Source organism: Euprymna scolopes, chromosome 39 (assembly GCF_053919585.1).
Source record: "Euprymna scolopes isolate OS-2025 chromosome 39, ASM5391958v1, whole genome shotgun sequence".
Classification (NCBI taxonomy): domain Eukaryota; kingdom Metazoa; phylum Mollusca; class Cephalopoda; order Sepiida; family Sepiolidae; genus Euprymna; species Euprymna scolopes.
The window spans coordinates 73,879,790-73,897,224 of record NC_136520.1 but is presented as its reverse complement, the minus strand read 5'-3'; the positions used below and the strand labels follow the sequence as shown (position 1 = coordinate 73,897,224).

Sequence of the window (17,435 nt, the reverse complement as noted above, 5' to 3'; positions counted from 1 at the left end):
AAATTGCCTATGACTTTAATATAAGACTGCCATCTTTGTAATTTTGTCGAAAAAAATGCTCATTTGTCTTTGAATTTATCCCCCTCATCAACAGGTAAATCCAGCAATTCATTTAGTGAATAATTCATAATGGATATTCCACAAAACTATTAATATCCTGGTTCAATTTCAGATCAAAAGTAAAGGTCAAGCTCAAAAACTTGTCAAAACATAGAGCCTTCCCAAGATGAGAACTGTTCATTTCAGTTGATGCCAGGGATCAGAGCATTGATGATGTAACGACAGAAGCTTAGTTTTAGATGCATCACAAGCAACCAGCCACTTCTTTCCCCATTGTACCATGTGCTCAAGATCAGAGAATCCGAGAGAACTTGATCATTTACAGCTTTGATGTGCTGCCATAGATGGTAGTGTAATCAGCATAAATGTCTATGAATGATCTAAGGATGTGATTTGGAAGATCATTGATGTAGATCAGAAAGAGAGTAGAACCAAAGATGGACCCCTGAGGGACTTCAGCATTAATACTATGAGCTTTTGATTTCTGCCCATCAACCACTACTCTTATGAACCTATCAGAGAAAAATAATTTAATAATTGATAAGACATTTCCAGCTATACCATAGCTGGAGATCTTGTGAAGTAGACCTTTATGCCATACACTATCAAAGGCCTCTGATATGTCAAGAGCAATTGCCCTAGAAAGGAAGCGTCTGTCAAGAGATTTGCTAATCCTATGAGAAATAACTGTTAGCACATCTGCTGTAGATCTAACAGAACGTAAACCATATTGCATGTCACTAAGAAGGTTATTTTTGCTGAGGTGTTTTAGTACTTTTCTATGTAACACAGATTCCAGTAACTTACTCATGATGCACAGGAAACTTGTTGCCCTGTACTGAGAGGGAGATGACCGATAATATGTGAAACCATTATGGCAGAAAAGTGTTGTCAACAAACGGATGAAATGCATCAGAAACTTCGACAACAACACCCAGCATTAGTCAACAGAAAAGGCTCAATTCTCCTCCATGACTGCACGTTGTTAAACCCACTCAGCAGAAGTTGAATGAATTGAGCTACAAAACTCTACCATACTCTTTAGACCTCTCACCTACTAATTACCACTTTTTCAAGCATCTCGAAAATGTTCTGCATGGGAAATGATTCAAAAACCTAAGCAATATCAAAAGCGCCTTTAGGGACTTTATCACCACCAGAATGCAAGATTTTTACATTATTTGCGATCAATAAATTATTTCGATCAATAAATTTTTGTTTAAGTCGAGATATGTTTATCTGAAATACAATTGCAAATTACTGAGAGCCAGGTATGCCCTAAAATGGAGTATGCCGCATCTGGACAGAAGTTGCTCAATATGTCCTATCTAGCCTTGATAGAGTTTAAAACTGGCTTCATAATCTAGTAGGTGATGTCTTTTTCTCTTCCTTTCATCTCTTTCCCACACAAGAGACATTGCAATCCTGTTTCTGCTCTATCATTATTTTCATGACAGGTGTTCGTTAGTGCTCCATCATCCCTCCATACCAAACTTACACAAAAAAAAAACATTCGACTAGCTATAACCACTATAAACGATTTACTCCACTCTGTATCTGTGCCTAAATCTAAATGCAGATTCCATGAATAAAGCTTCTTTCCCAGAAATTCCCGCCTGTGGAACACTGTTCCGCTGTCCTGCTTCCTGGATCGATACAACATGGTAGCCTTCAAATCCAATGTAAGCAAATTCTTGTTGAACCGTCCCCATAAATAATCAAATTCTACTCAATTCATACCTCTTTAAGTTCATTAAACCTTATACTCGAGTGGCCTTTGGCCATTGATAAATGGTTACTCCCAAGTAAAAAGAAACAAAAACTTAGGACTCCTACCCTGTCATAGCTGATGGAACAAGATTAAATTAAGTTTAAAATTCCGTGCAGATTCTCCAAGTTTGACAGAAAAATTCCAGAGTTCAACAAGATATACCTGGAGAAGGTCAGAAATTACAAACATTGTGACACACGTAACACTCACAAGAAATTACAAACATTGTGACACACGTAACACTCACAAGAAATTACAAACATTCTGACACACGTAACACTCACAAGAAATTACAAACATTGTGACACACGTAACACTCACAAGAAATTACAAACATTGTGACACACATAACACTCACAAGAAATTACAAACATTGTGACACACGTAACACTCACAAGAAATTACAAACATTGTGACACACGTAACACTCACAAGAAATTACAAACATTGTGACACACGTAACACTCACAAGAAATTATAAACATTGTGACACACGTAACACTCACAAGAAATTACAAACATTGTGACACACGTAACACTCACAATAAGAACAGTATAAGTATCAGAACAGTGAACTAATGGAAACTACTAGACCAACAAGTCGAAAGAGCTGAAACAAAGGAAGCAGGGAATAGATTAGACAATTCTGAAGAACACATGTCATAATAGTATTTATGAAAAAGACTAGGACTAGCAACATCACCTCTATGAGAGAGAAAGAGAGAGAGAGGGGGGTGCTGTGAAGAAAAAATGGGTGCGGCCAATCAAATTACAGATACGTTTCTGCATTTTATCAAGAATCTTCCAATAGAGCAGAAATTCACCTGTCCAAATATGACAACAGTACTTCATATATTGTCTGACGGTAGATTTTGTGGTCGATAAATAGAATTTTCAGATAAAAATCGTTTCTGTTGATTTTTTGGTCAATTCTAATAAATTAGAACATTAGCTTCCAAAGTATGCAGTCTGAAGAAATAATGTGGTGTAATCATCCTTTTTAATAGTTTCAGGTGATCTCTATCAAACGTACCGGAAGTTCAGCTGTGAACCTGGTCGTATCCGCGAGCATTATTCTGTTTCATTTGCCAAGCAACAGAAAGCCTTTATCCAGACAAGAGAAACAAAACTGAAGACTTTATTTCAACTTATGAAATATTGGATTAAAGTTGACTTGAAGAAATATGTAAGTTTTTATTTTTTATACAGGTTGGAAGTATAGAATTTTCGCCCTAGAAAAGACAACATGATTCCATTTCTATTTGATGAAAACCGGTTTTCTTTTTGTTGTTGCAGACTATCTACTACTTGGCCAGTTGTATACAATTCCCAAGAGCGATAGGAGTCTTCTATCATGTCTGAAAGTGACACAACGAGCGAGATTGGAGATGCGTCGCTGTACAACTCATGCTCTCTACTGATTCAAGTTATGACAACAGGACCATTGCCAGCACCCTCAAAATGCAAATCTGGATGTTTCAACACTTGAGGGCACCGCTCAATGCATCGGACGACCCACAGTTATGGTCTTTAGTGTGGTTTAAAGTAAAGCCACATCATGCCACCTGACATCTTTGAAGTCAGCTTGAAAGTCAAGACCAATGTGTACCTGGATGTGCTGAAGAGCGTGCTAATCCCCTGGTGCAATCAAGTGGCTGCTGGCAAACCCTGGGTGTGGCAGCAGGACTCGGCACCAGCCCACAATCCAAAGAGACCCAGGCTTGACTAAAGAAGCAGTGGTACAACTTTGTACCCTCCTTTCACTGGCCCCCTGACCTGAACTTGTTGGACTACTTCATTTGGTCATACGTTGAGAACATCACCAACATGACCTCCCACAACATCAAAGCTATCCTGATCACCGCCACATGATGAGTATTCATTAAGCTCCCCCCAGTGCTTATGGAAAAGGCATGATCGAGTTCCGAACCCGTATTGAAGTAGTGATTCGGGCTGAAGGCGGCTACATTGAATAGAGTTGAGGAAGTTCAACCCCTCATCAAGCTTTATTTCCAAACCCTAATCAAAATTTATTTTCAAACCCTAATCAAACTTTATTTCCAAACCCTAATCAAACTTTATTTCCATACCCATCCAATACAATACAAAATATATATATATATATATATATATATATATATATATATATATATATATATATAAATTTTCGTAATAATAATAATCCATTTTATATATAATTTTAAAGATCATTACATTTTAATTACAATCGTTTTGAAACAATTATGTCTTGTTTTCAGAATATTGTATACAGGATGAAAAAAAGCAAATTCGCACAATTTTCTTTATTTCAATTCAAATTAGACTAAAAAGCTACTGAAACAGCTCGCAATATCAATGAAGCGAAGGAATCACTACAGAATGCACAGCACATTGGTGGTTTAAGAAATTTCATTGCGACAAGGAGAGTCTTAAAGATGATGAGCAGAGTAGTCGGCCATCGGATGTTGACAACGATCAATTAAGAGTCTTAGTTGAGGTCAATCCACGCACAACTGTTCAAAAAATTGATTCTGAATTAGACGTATACAACGATTTCCAACTACTTGAGAGACTGGAAAGGCAAAAATCTTGATAAATGGGTGCTTATCGAATTGAACGACAACCAAAAGAAATGCTGTTATGAATTATCATCTTCTCTTCTTTTCCGCAACAAGAAAAACTTGTTTCTCAACCGGGTTGTTACTTGCGATGAAAAGTGGGGTCTTTACGATAATCAACAACTCTCAGCTCAGTGGTTAGACGCCGATGACACTTCCCAAAGCCAGAGTTGCACCAAAAGAAGGTCATGCTGACTGTTTAGTAGTCTGTGACCAGTCTCATCCTTTACAGTTGTTAGAATGCAGGCGAAATCATTATGGCAAAGAAGTGTTATCAACAAATGGATGAAATCAACAACACCCAGCATTACTTAATAGAAAAAAGAAATATCCGATTACACATTATTTAACAAACCCTACAGAAGTTGAACGAATTGAGCTTTGAAACTCTACCTCATCCGCCATACTCTCCAGATCTCTCACATAGTGACTTTTTCAAACATCTTGACACCTTTCTGCATGAGAAATGCTTCAAAAACCTAATCAATATCAAAAACGCTTTCAGTGATTTCATCAGCATGGGATCGCAGGATTTTTACGTTACTTTCACATACATTTTGTTTGCGTTTTCAAAAGTGTGTTGGTTTAAATGGTGCTTATTCCAATCAAAACAACTTTTGCCTAAGCCGAGATATGGTCATCTAAAGTCAAACATTAAAAACCGCAAGAACTTTCTTGTCAGCCTAATATTTTGATATAGACATTTTTATTTATTTTTTTTTTTTTTTAAGGAGAATTCAGAAAAACTAATATAGTATCAAAACTTTGAGGGCCTTGTATATTTGCCAGAAGGAATGAGGGATATCTTATTCTAGAGTTATCTCCCTTGATAATGTGATCTTAAAATCAAGAAAACAAACTATGGGGGGATAACCTATTCAAGAATTACCTCCCTTTATCTAAGAAAGAATTGTTAATGTAAATAGTTCATTTTTCAATTTGAATAGATTGTATAGTTCTTATCCAGGATTCAACCTAATTAAAAAAAAATTTAAATACAGAAAAATCTGTATGATGTACATACTTGCTACACAACTCAAATGTCATATTCCAAAAATCCCGTAAAGTTTTCTAGTAGTAATTTTCATGTATGATTTTTAGCGATTTTAACTAGTAAGGTTTATTTTTATCTCAGTAATTCGAATTGAGTTGTCTCATCCTTATTTATTACTATTAATAATTTAGTAATTTCGATGAAAATTTATCTTTTAAATATGGACATTAAGAAAGAACTTAATTTGCATTTTACCTTGCGATTTTCAAATAGATCAGTTGTTGGAAACCATTTATCATAAATGGTATATATTTGTCTAGGAAAAAAAAATTGCAAAACAGAACTATTAGAATTAAAATCATCATTTAATTAAAAAAAAAAAAACACGCTAACAAATAATAATTAATTAATGAAATGTTCTTTTTCAAAAAAACAATATTGATTTCACTTGTAAATTTTTATTTTTTCGATTGTGTTTTAAAATGTACGTTAGTTTTCTGGTCCAAGAACGCACTTATTTCAATAATGTCGTTCGATGAAATTAAACTGGTGTGTCATTTTTAGAATTACTATGATATGCGAAGAGGATTGGGGTCGGGGGCGGGGGGAGGTGGGTAGATTTGGGGGGTCTTTTTAATGCTGTATTCAAAAACATCATTGAACAAAAAATACAGAAAAATCTTTATGATGTACATACCTGCCCCAGAACGAAATTGCCATATTCCAAAAATCACTTAAATTGATCACATACTATTATATATATATATATATATATATATATATATATATATATATATATATATATATATATATATATATATATATATCGTGAAAGGTGTATGTGAACGGGTATATATATATATATATATAAATATAACTACTTAATTTACTCACATAAAATTAATATACGAAACTTTAAGTATTTACTTCAAAAGTGCTCAATACGTAGGTAGAGCTAGTTAGTAAGTTAAAAAATGTATATGGCGATTAAGCTACACTGAATATTCCGCGTTTCATCCACTCTAGGACTCTTCAGGCTTATGCCATATGGGTATATATATATATATATATATATATATATATATATATATATATATATATATATATAAAATGAAAATTACAATTGAATTTACCAAAATGATCCAAGATGGTAATATTAAAGTATATTATAAATATTAAAGAATTAATATTTATAAAATTATCTCTGCCAGATAAAAAAGCTCGATAAAACCAAATAGCTTATAATACGAGCAAACAATTAATAAAATATGTTAAAAAACACTTTGAAATGAGTTAAAAACATATTTAATCTGAAAAGGAAACACTAGATAAATGGATAGTCCTTAATCCACGGAGTTTCGAAGAAATACTTTCCTTCTCATTAGAGGGTAGGAATTAGCAAAATGCGGGATTGGATTTTTCATGCAGAAGTATTTGATGAAACAACAAGTAAGTCAAAGATCTTACTTGAAAACAAAAAAGTGAAGCAGAGGGAATATGGTGAAGAAAAAGGTGATTACACATGAATGGATAGTCCGGTGGAAGATAAAAAATCCAGTGACGGTAAAATCCAAATGTAAAACTTCAAAAAAGTTAAAAGAATTTCCATTTGTACAAGTAAAATCTAAGGAGATCCCGTAATTGGAAGAAGATAGTCCATAATAATCCAAAGGCAGAAATCCATGGAATAATTCACAAAAATGTGTACAAGGACTTCACAAGATTTCCAGCTACGGTATAACTGGAAATGTTTTCTCAATCATTAAATCATTTCTCTCTGATAGGCTCATAAGAGTAGTGGTAGATGGACAAAAATCGGAGGCCTGCAATATAAATGCTGGAGTCCCTCAGGGGTCAATCCTGGGCCCAACTCTCTTCCTGATCTACATCAATGACCTCCCTAAACACATACTTAAATCATTCGTTGACATCTATGCTGATGACACGACCATCTACGGCAACACATCAAAGGCTGTAAATGACGAAGTTCTCTCGGATTCTCTCTCCTCTGATCTCGAGCGCGTGGTTCAGTGGGGGAAGATGTGGCTAGTTACCTTTAATGCATCCAAAACCAAACTCCTATCCTTACATCATCAACGCTCTGATCCCCAGCTGGCATCAATTGTGATGGATGGCTCTCGTCTGGGTGAGGCCCCGTGTTTTGACAAGCTTCTGGGTTTGACCTTTACTCCTGATCTGAAATGGAACACGTACATCAAGTCTGTGGCCAAGGTCGCAGGAAAGATGGTGGGATCCTTCTACCGCTCCAGAAGATATCTCACTACTGATGCAATTCTCTATCTATATAAAAGCCAAGTACGGCCAAGGATGGAATACTGTTGCCATATCTGGGCAGGAGCTGCCAAAAACAGCCTATCATGCCTTGACAGAGTACAAAATAGACTTCGTGGTTTAGTGGGGGATGCCCTTTTCTCTACCCTGCAACCCCTCTCCCACAGAAGAGACGTTGCGAGCCTATCCTTGTTTTATCGTTATTTTCATGGCAGGTGCTCGTCTGAACTCCAATCTCTGGTCCCCCCTCGCCAATCTTTCACGAAAAACACCCGTCTAGCTGAATCCACTGTGAAAAATTTCCGCCACTCTATATCTGTGCCTAAATCAAAACGCGGATTTCATGAGCAAAGCTTCTTTCTTAGAACTGCACGCCTGTGGAACTCTGTTCCGTCTGCCTGCTTCCCTCCGGACTACAACTTGGATGTCTTCAAGTCTAATGTTAACAAATTCCTAATGAACCGCCCCCCCCCTAATTAAACACTTCATAAAATCTCCTCACTAACGTGATGTACTTACAATAACCCTTATCCCTGAGTGGCTTCCGGGCCTTGATAAGTGGTGATCACTGTGTAAAAAAAAAAAAAAAAAAAGGAAAAAAAGAAAAGATTCCAATAATATTAATAAAAGAAAAATAAGATGTGCTTTTCACTTTACTTCCGAGACATAAATATAAATAAGAAAGATCTGGGAAGAGAATATATATATACATACATACATACATACATATATATATATATATATATATATATATATATATATATATATATATATATATAGTAATTTATCAAATATATATGGCGATTAAGAAAGATCTGCGAAGAGAAAGAAGAGAAAAAAATGATAAAGTTAAATATAAAATAAAGGGAAACAAAAGTCAAAATGACCCAGACAGGAAATGTTAAAGGCGCGAAAAAATATATAGGGCAAAATAATATAGGTCAACTTAAATGTACAAGTCATCACTTAAAAAAATGTCAACAAGAGTTGTTAAACGCCACTAAAAGGAAAATAAAAATAAATAAATAAATAAGTAATAAATTAGTGGGGACAGTCGATACCGATGTAGGCAGAGAGAGAGAGAGAGAGAGAGAGAGAGAGAGAGAGAGAGAGAGAGTGAGGAAACAGGTCAGCTCTCTTTGACGTCTTGCTGGAAAAAGGAAGAGTTTTTCTTGCCCGGGATGGAAGCAGTTATAGTTCCTTAAGGGGGTAAGGAAGATCCCTGTGCTATGCCTCTGATTGGTCAGTATGTGCCATATCGCACAGTCAGGGGAGGCACTGACGCACAAGAAAAGAGTTCTATTTGTTTCTGCTACAAGTGATATCAGCTATAATCAGAACCGAAACCAAAACTAATGAAGAATTCTTGGTAAAAGAAACGGAAGGTCATAACTATTAAATGACAATCACTCGGAAGAAAAAAAAGAAAATAACACATGCTATCGTATTAATAGATGTGACCCTTTTTATTTTCAATACTTGATTTGTTTGACATCTGAAACTGTTCTCCTATGATAATATTATTTATACATTTATTTTCTTTCAGAGTTTACAAAAGTTTCCTTCTTATTTGATGACTCTAATTGTCATTCACACTTGGGAGAAATATGGTAGTCCTGCGGTTTTTAATATAGAAGCTGGATTTAAGGCTGTCCTCCAAACTTTGACTGAGTACGGGAGCATTCGAAGAGTTTGGGAGGTGAATTATGATTTGAGTATTTTGCGCCTCTTTGGGATTCCTCCAGGGTAAGAATTTTTCTTTTTTGTTCTTCAAAATTGTGATAGATCAGTTCCAATAAAGGGTGGAACGATAAAGTTGTCACCCTAAAGAAAACAACACTACAGCTTTATTTTAAAACTTTTATTGAAAAAAATCAATTCAGATAACTTGATTATGTAGTAGAGCTGACATCTATTCAATGTAGCCGCCTTCAGCCTCAATCACCACCTCAATACAGGTCCGGAACTGGAGCATGCCTATTCCACGAGTGCTGGCAGGAGCTCCGTGATCAGGCTGGCAGATGGCAGTGACCAGGCTGGCTTTGGTTTGTAGGAGGTCATGTTGGTGATGTTTTCAATGTATGACCAAAGAAGTAGTCCTGTGGATTCAGGTTAAGAGACGATGACTGGACAGTGAGAGAAGGTACAAAGTTGTAGCATTCTTCCTGAAGCCAAGCCTGGGTCTCTTTGGACTTGTGGGCCAGTGCCGAGTCCTGCTGCCACGCCCAGGGTCTGCCAGAAGCCACCTAATTGCACCAAGGGATCACCACACTCTTCAGCACATCCAGGTACACTTCGGTGTTGACTTTCAAGCCGACTTTGAAGATGTGAAGTGACATGATGTAGCCTCACTCGAAACCACTCTAAAGACCATAACTATGACTGGAAACCTTATTAAGCTATACCCTCAAGCGTTAAACCATCCAGATTTGCATTTTGAGGGTGTTGGCAATGGTCCCGTTGGCATAATTTGGATTGGTAGAGAACATAAGTTGTAGAAGGCTCCTATCACTCTTGGGATTTGTACACAACTGGCCAACTAGTAGATGGTCTGTAAGAAAAAAAAAACAATTTTCCTCAAACGGAAATGGAATCATGTCATCTTTTCTAAGGAGACAATTTTATCGTTCCACTCTGTATTTTTCTCAATTTCAAAACAATTACCGATTCTGTTCTAAATTCTTGATTCCAATATAATTCTGATTCTTTTATAAAGTCTAAAATATTTGTATTTTTATTTTTTTATATTCTATTTCCAATAAAACGCATATATGCAAATGTAAAAATTAGTGGTGGGTTGATTCCGATACAATTGCCGATTCTGATTGTTTATAAATCTCTAAATAGTTAACTATAAAGTTGTTATTTTTCCAAAATTACCATAAAACCATATGTTAAATGCGCAGCTATTTTCTCAAACATAAAAATACCTTTGTTGGGTGAAGGGTATCTATAGATTTTAACTTTTGGCAGTTTAAAATCAATATATATTTATTGATTTATTATTGATACCAACAGCAGAAGATTTTGTTTTAAACAAAATCATATAAAAAAAAAAAAAATAATAATAATAAAAAGAATTGTTTTTGGCATCGGAAAATAGGCACAAAACTATTTCCAATTCTGATGCCCCAAAAAGTTCCAATTTTTCTGAATTTTGATTCTGATTAATCGTCCCAACACTGGTAAAAAAATATGCTTGTTGGAGCAGGGGTGGGGTGGGGTGGGCATGATCTATAGATTTTGCCCATAGTTTAAAACCAATAGACATTTATAATTTCAAACAAAAACAAAGGAGAAAAATAAAAGAATCGTTTTTGGCATTGGAAAATAGGCACAAATTTTTTAGATTTCGATTCTATTAATCATCCCAACACTATTCAAAATTCTCTGTAGTAACACTACCTGCTTCCAAATCCCCTGACCTAGAAGAATTCTGTGCAAATAATAATCTTCATTCAGGATCCAAAAATAAAACTTGAATACTTGATCCATTAAGTCCCACTATCCTATAAATGGCACCAAATAATTTCTTTTTCTATAACAATCTATATATTAATATGATTGCGTGTGTGTTCTTTCGTGTGTCACACTTACATCCGGGTTGTTTAATTGTTATGTTCTTCTATTTCTTGTCATAAATAATTTTATCAAGAATTCTTCATAAGTTTTGGTTTTAGTTTTGATTATAGCTAATGACATTTAAATCATCAATGATTTTTTTTTATATAAATAATTTTACCAAGAATTCTTCATAAATTTTAGTTTCGGTTTCGATTATGGCTGAAAGAACTCAACTTATACATTTTTTTCATAAGTTTTTATTTCGGTTTCGATTCAAGCTAGTGCACCCAAGTCATATGAATATCGTATTGTTCCCAGGTCCACTCTGGTCCGTAGTAGTAATAACTGTTAGGGCATCTAGTGCTACCAGATCAGGCTGTCTGAAGGTACCCGCTTCCTGAACAAAAATGTATCAAATATAGATGATATTTCTTTTTTCCTTTTTCTTTTCATTTTGAAAAACTCAATCATGTTCTGAAAAACTCAATCATTTCATTTTTAATGTATAAATATATCACATGTACCCAGCGTCTTATTTATAGAATAATCAATATTTCATTATCAAAATAAGATAACTTTTTTCTTTTCTATTTGTGTATTTTTAGTTATTACACAGTTTTAACTCAATAGTAAAACATTTAGACAACCCCCCCTAACCCTACCCACCCCTGGAAGTTAATGGGTTGAGTCAGTTTTGATTGTTTTTTTTTTCCATTTCATTTTTAACAGTGAAAGTCTTTGATGTGTTTAATACCGCCATTTTTTTTTGTCTAGCCTTTTTTTGTCTAGCCCTTTTTTGTCTAGTCTTTTTTTTTGTCTAGCCTTTTTTTTTGTAGCCTTTTTTTTTTATCTAGCCCCTCTATTTTTTTGTCTAGTCTTTTTTTTGTCTAGCCTTTTTTTTTGTAGCCTTTTTTTTTATCTAGCCCCTCTATTTTTTTGTCTAGCCTTTTTTTTTAACTAGCCCCTCATATTTTTTTTCTAGCTTTTTTGTCTAGCCTTTTTTATCTAGCCCCCCTTTTCGTCTAGCCTTTTTTATATAGCCTTTTTTTATCTATCCCCTTTTTGTCTAACCTATTTTTTTTATCTAGCCTTTTTTGTCTAGCCTATTTTTTTATCGCCTTTTTTGTCTAGTCTATTTTTATCTAGCCCCTTTTTTTGTCTAGCCTATTTTTTTATCTAGCCCTTTTTTTTGTCTAGCCTATTTTTTTTGTCTAGCCTTTTTTTTATCTAGCCCCCTTTTTTTGTCTAGCCTATTTTTTTATCTAGCCCCCTTTTTTTGTCTAGCCTATTTTTTTATCTAGCCCTTTTTTTTGTCTAGCCTATTTTTTTGTCTAGCCCCTTTTTTTTATCTAGCCCCCTTTTTTTGTCTAGACTTTTTTTATCTAGCCCTTTTTTTTGTCTAGACTATTTTTATATCTAGCCCTTTTTTTTGTCTAGACTATTTTTTTATCTAGCCCCCTTTTTTTGTCTAGACTATTTTTTATCTAGCCCTTTTTTTTGTCTAGACTAATTTTTTATCTAGCCCTTTTTTTTGTCTAGACTATTTTTTTATCTAGCCCCCTTTTTTTGTCTAGACTATTTTCTTATCTAGCCCCCTTTTTTGTTTAGCCTATTTTTTTATCTAGCCCTTTTTTTGTCTAGACTATCTAGCCCCCTTTTTTTGTCTAGCCTATTTTTTATCTAGCCCCCTTTTTTTGTCTAGCCTATTTTTTTATCTAGCCCCTTTTTTTGTCTAGCCTTTTTTTATCTAGCCCCCTTTTTTGTCTATTTTTTTATCTAGCCCCTTTTTTTTTGTCTAGACTATTTTTTTTATCTATCCCTTTTTTTTGTCTAGACTTTTTTATCTAGCCCCCTTTTTTTGTCGAGACTATTTTTTTATCTAGCCCTTTTTTTTGTCTAGCCTTTTCTTTTTGTCTAGCCCTTTTTACCTCTATAACAACAATCAAAGAAATATTTTTTTTAAAATGAAAGAAGAGAAAACTTAACGGTCAGTGTTTTTTTTTTTTTTTCTCTTTTAGTCTTCAAAAATGAATATTTTTTTTTTACAGCTAACGATAGTCCAGTCCTATCCAACTGAAAAAAAAAAACAAGGCTGATAGCCATTAGTCGCGTGCTCTCGTGTAATAAATGAATGCGTGAATGTAGGATTGACATGAAATTCTTAAAGATAAACTAAAATGACCGAAAAATGGGCTGAAATGACTTAAATAAAAAGTAAATGACTTAGAATGACTTTAATGACCTTAAGGATGAATTGAATGACCTTAAGAATGACTTGAATGCTTAAAAAAATAACTGGAATCCTTCAAAAACAACTCGAATGATTTGGAGAATGACTTGAATGACTTTGAGACTGACTGGTTGTAAAGTGGGTGATCATTTTACATTAAATTAATACAGAAAAGTGATCCCCTACTTTATATCACAATAAGTACAGCATGTAGTAAGAACAGATACTACACTTTGATCTTGGCTGCCAAAAGGCCAAGAAAAGGGTATTTATTTGCTCCCCCACCGAGCAAATTAGGCACAAGGCCAATTTTTAAGTGAGGAGTGACGGGGAAATGGGGACCAACTCCCCGGGGAGTAGGGGAGCTGGATAGTGACAATTTGTATGAAGGGTTGCCCCTACATTGACCAAGGTCTTATATGTGGGGTTTCCCCCACATATAGTCTTTGTTTGCAGTATCTGCCGGAACAGATACTACCTTTTAATCTTGGCCAAAAGACCCAGAACAAAGGGTATTTATTTGCTCCCCCATTGAGCAAATTAGGCACAAGGCTGATTTTTAATGTACGGAGTGAAGGCGAAATGGGGAAGTTGGATAGTGACAATTTGTATGAAGGGTTGCCCTTCAATTGACCAAGGTCTTATATGTGGGGTCGCCCCCACATACGGTCTTTACTTGCAATATCTGCCGGAACAGATACTACACTTTGAGATATTAAATCTTTTATTCAGGCAAAAAAAGAACATGAACAAAAAACTTAAGCACAAGGCCAACTCAAAATGAGGGGCAGATGGGGGTCGTTGGTCATCCTTGTTACTCTAGAATTATCAAAAGTTTCTCTTAGCTAGAATCTTCTTTCACCATAATACCGCATTCGCCCTTTGGTACTTAGGGACATCCTACTTGGCACCCAATTGTTTAAAATATTTTTTATTTCCGTGTAAAAACAAAAAAGATAACAATGATGATACGATAATTCATTTGTGTCGAGGGCGGGGGGAAAAGAAAAGTGGTTAGTAGGACCCTCCCAACCTCATCTAGTTGATAGACCGTCTGTTTCACTTGGTTTGTAAAGGAACCTGAGCTCCTGCAGGCCGGTCTCTAAGTGGGGATGCTCTATAGATGGGACGAAATGGAGAAAAGAAAATTTTGTGGGTGAGGGATGGAGAGTTAGTGATTGATTTCTTTCTCTCCAAGATGGGTGAAATTTAGAGTGAGGGGTGAGAAGATAACAACAAACCTTTGATCTTAACCAAAAAGGCCAAGCACAAAAGTGTTACCGACAGACCGACCGACGGAGTGACTTATAGAGTCGCTTGCACGCGAATAAAAACAGCATTAGAAAGATTTACATTGGAAAGCAAAAAGCAAGTCACCGTCTGAAATGTAGACAGCCTTCCTTCTAAACAAAAATTCGAACTAGACTGCGTTTTTTTTTTTTTTCTTCCATCAGTATTTGGCTTTCTAAATAAAATAAAAAACTTTTATCTTTTGTGACATGATGGTCACCTTTACGGTTGCATTACAGTATAGAAATATTTGTTCTTTTCTTGTCGAGTTGTTCTTTTCTAGGGTCACCATTGTAACGCTTGCTGGCACTTGTCTTCATTAGTTGTTGTTGGAACAATAAAAGTAATACAAATGTTAACCTTTAAAAGGAAAGAACTTTATTTGCCTTTTTACATTTGGGAGTAAGTAATTCTCTTGTTAATAATGTTCATATGTCTTGTTGGTTTCAGGGCTAAGAGTGTACTGCCTACTCGCCTGTCATGCTGGCTAGGGATTGGTTAAGGAGAGAGAGGGAGAGGGAGATGATGAGGGACTCTGGATAGCAGTTCCTTGTTTGTGTCCGGTTTATGGGAAAGAGAAAGAGAGGGGCTAAGAAACTATTATTTCTTGGGGAATTGTATTATTTTCGTACTAATTCTTGGTTTTTAGGGGTGACAGGTCAGTCCTACACAATAAAACATTGCAAATACTTGATGTAAATTAGTTAAGCTTTGGGTGGGTGTTTGTGTCATATCGTCATATAGTGTAGAAAAAGGACCCCCCCCCTAGCTGTCTGGTCACATCAATCCCTAGCAATATGTCTTCTCAAACTAATCTATTCTCACGTGTTTTTGACTCTCCAATCTCTTTCAAGAAAGCTCTGAGCCGCTAACTGCCCCAAACTTATTCTCAGCTGTCCCTCAATTGTCGCTATATTCATTACCATTCCTAAAACTGTCTGTAAACTAACTCTAAATATATTCACCTCTGTTATCTGGTCCTTTGTCCCGATCACTGTCACACCTTGATTAACAATCCTATTTAAGCTTTCTTTTATGTACCTTGTCCACCATATATTTTTGTCATCAGCATGAACCTGGTATCGTTAGAAAGAGCAATCTCTCAGACACATAATAACAAAAAAATTTTTTTTAACTATCAATTATTTCATGTAGAAATGGTTTGTTTGAAGGGGGGGGGGGTCAGGTAAAAATCTGCTTTTTAATTGTGCATGCGCTAATGGCTAATTGTTTTTTTGTTTTTTTCATTTTAAAAGCTGAATTTGCAACATAATAACATTGGTGATGTCTTGGTCCTTAAGTTTTGCAAGTTTGTGCCCAGCGCACAGCATTTTTTTTTTTAATAATAACACAATAAGGTGGCATCCAAGTCCGATTTTATTATTTTTTTTTTTAACCGGATTTAACGACCGGACTACACCCCCTCCCCTACTAAAAATATATCAAACAGACTGTATTTTTGTTTCCTAAATTTCTTCCCTCTTTTAACATCTTTTTGCAGGCCTCATTTGATCGATCCAGCAAATCCATCATGCAATATGCTACATTCGGTCTCGGATTGGAGTACAGTTGCAACTGTTGCTAGGAGAACACTTGAATCGCCGATACTGCAAAATGTTACTGTGAGACAAAACTGGTTTTAAATCAATCAAATTATGATATCTAATGAAGACTATTGTGGGATTTAACTGTTCTCTTAATGATATCACATTTTATTCTCTTAATGATATCACATTTTATTGTCTTAATGATATCACATTTTATTCTCTTAATGATATCACATTTTATTGTCTTAATGATATCACATTTTATTCTCTTTTGATGGCATTGTTTTCGATTTTACTTAAATTTCAGTAACATTTTCAAATTTGCAATTTCTAATTGAAGTAAATGTAAAATCTGAAAATTAAAGAAACTTTGTCTGACATTTTTTTGTTTTTTGTTTTTCCAGAAAACAAAAATACCTTTTCTAATGCACTACACATGAGCACACACATACGCATACACTTATACACACATGTACACACACACATCTGTATATACATATACTAGCTGTACCCTGTCACGCATTGCTGTGGCTCAAATGGTGTAAATCGAATGAAAAATGTATGTGTCTAATATGTTTAATTTTCCAATACTTGTGGATACACAATATTCTTGGTGGTTCCAGATTCAGTGCAACTGAAGAGATTGCCTGGTTTGCTGACTCCAAACATGCAACATATAATTGCCCATGTGAGAAGCAATCAGTATGTAAATATAAGCCGCACAATTCTAAAGATTGTCCCTGTGCTTTGTTGATTGTGATAGCAAATGCTAGTCTAATTGGAAATTGCAATTTCTTGAATTGAAATGGAATGTCTGTAGGAATCATAGGAATGTGCAGAACCAGGACATCCTCACCTGTGGAAAGCCCCCTTGAAATTGTGGCTTCTATTAGGTTAGTCATTAATTTTTTTATTGAAAGATGTGTACCATTACAAAGCTTGGGCTGGTTAATATTTCGCAACAGGATGATTGGCACGCCAATTTTCAATTGCAGTACATGAGGTGGCATCCCTGGCAAATCTAGCGAATTAAAAAATTCTGTTGGATAGTTGACTGCTTCGTCTTCTT

At 35.2% G+C, this 17,435-nt stretch overlaps 1 protein-coding gene across 4 annotated transcripts in view; it reads left to right on the top strand.

The window, feature by feature from the left end:
* LOC145263874 (2'-5'-oligoadenylate synthase 1A-like) overlaps positions 1-16,746 on the top strand; it is a 51,296-nt gene extending 34,550 nt beyond the window's left edge. For all 4 annotated transcript variants that reach the window (XM_080120954.1, XM_080120951.1, XM_080120952.1 and 1 more), the window contains 3 exons: positions 2,839-3,017; positions 9,282-9,481; positions 16,321-16,746. In XM_080120954.1, the coding sequence (XP_079977080.1) occupies positions 2,839-3,017; positions 9,282-9,481; positions 16,321-16,462 (521 nt within the window). In that variant the 3' untranslated portion in view covers positions 16,463-16,746. The remainder of the gene's footprint in view (positions 1-2,838; positions 3,018-9,281; positions 9,482-16,320) is intronic.
* The last annotated feature ends 689 nt before the right edge of the window (positions 16,747-17,435 follow it).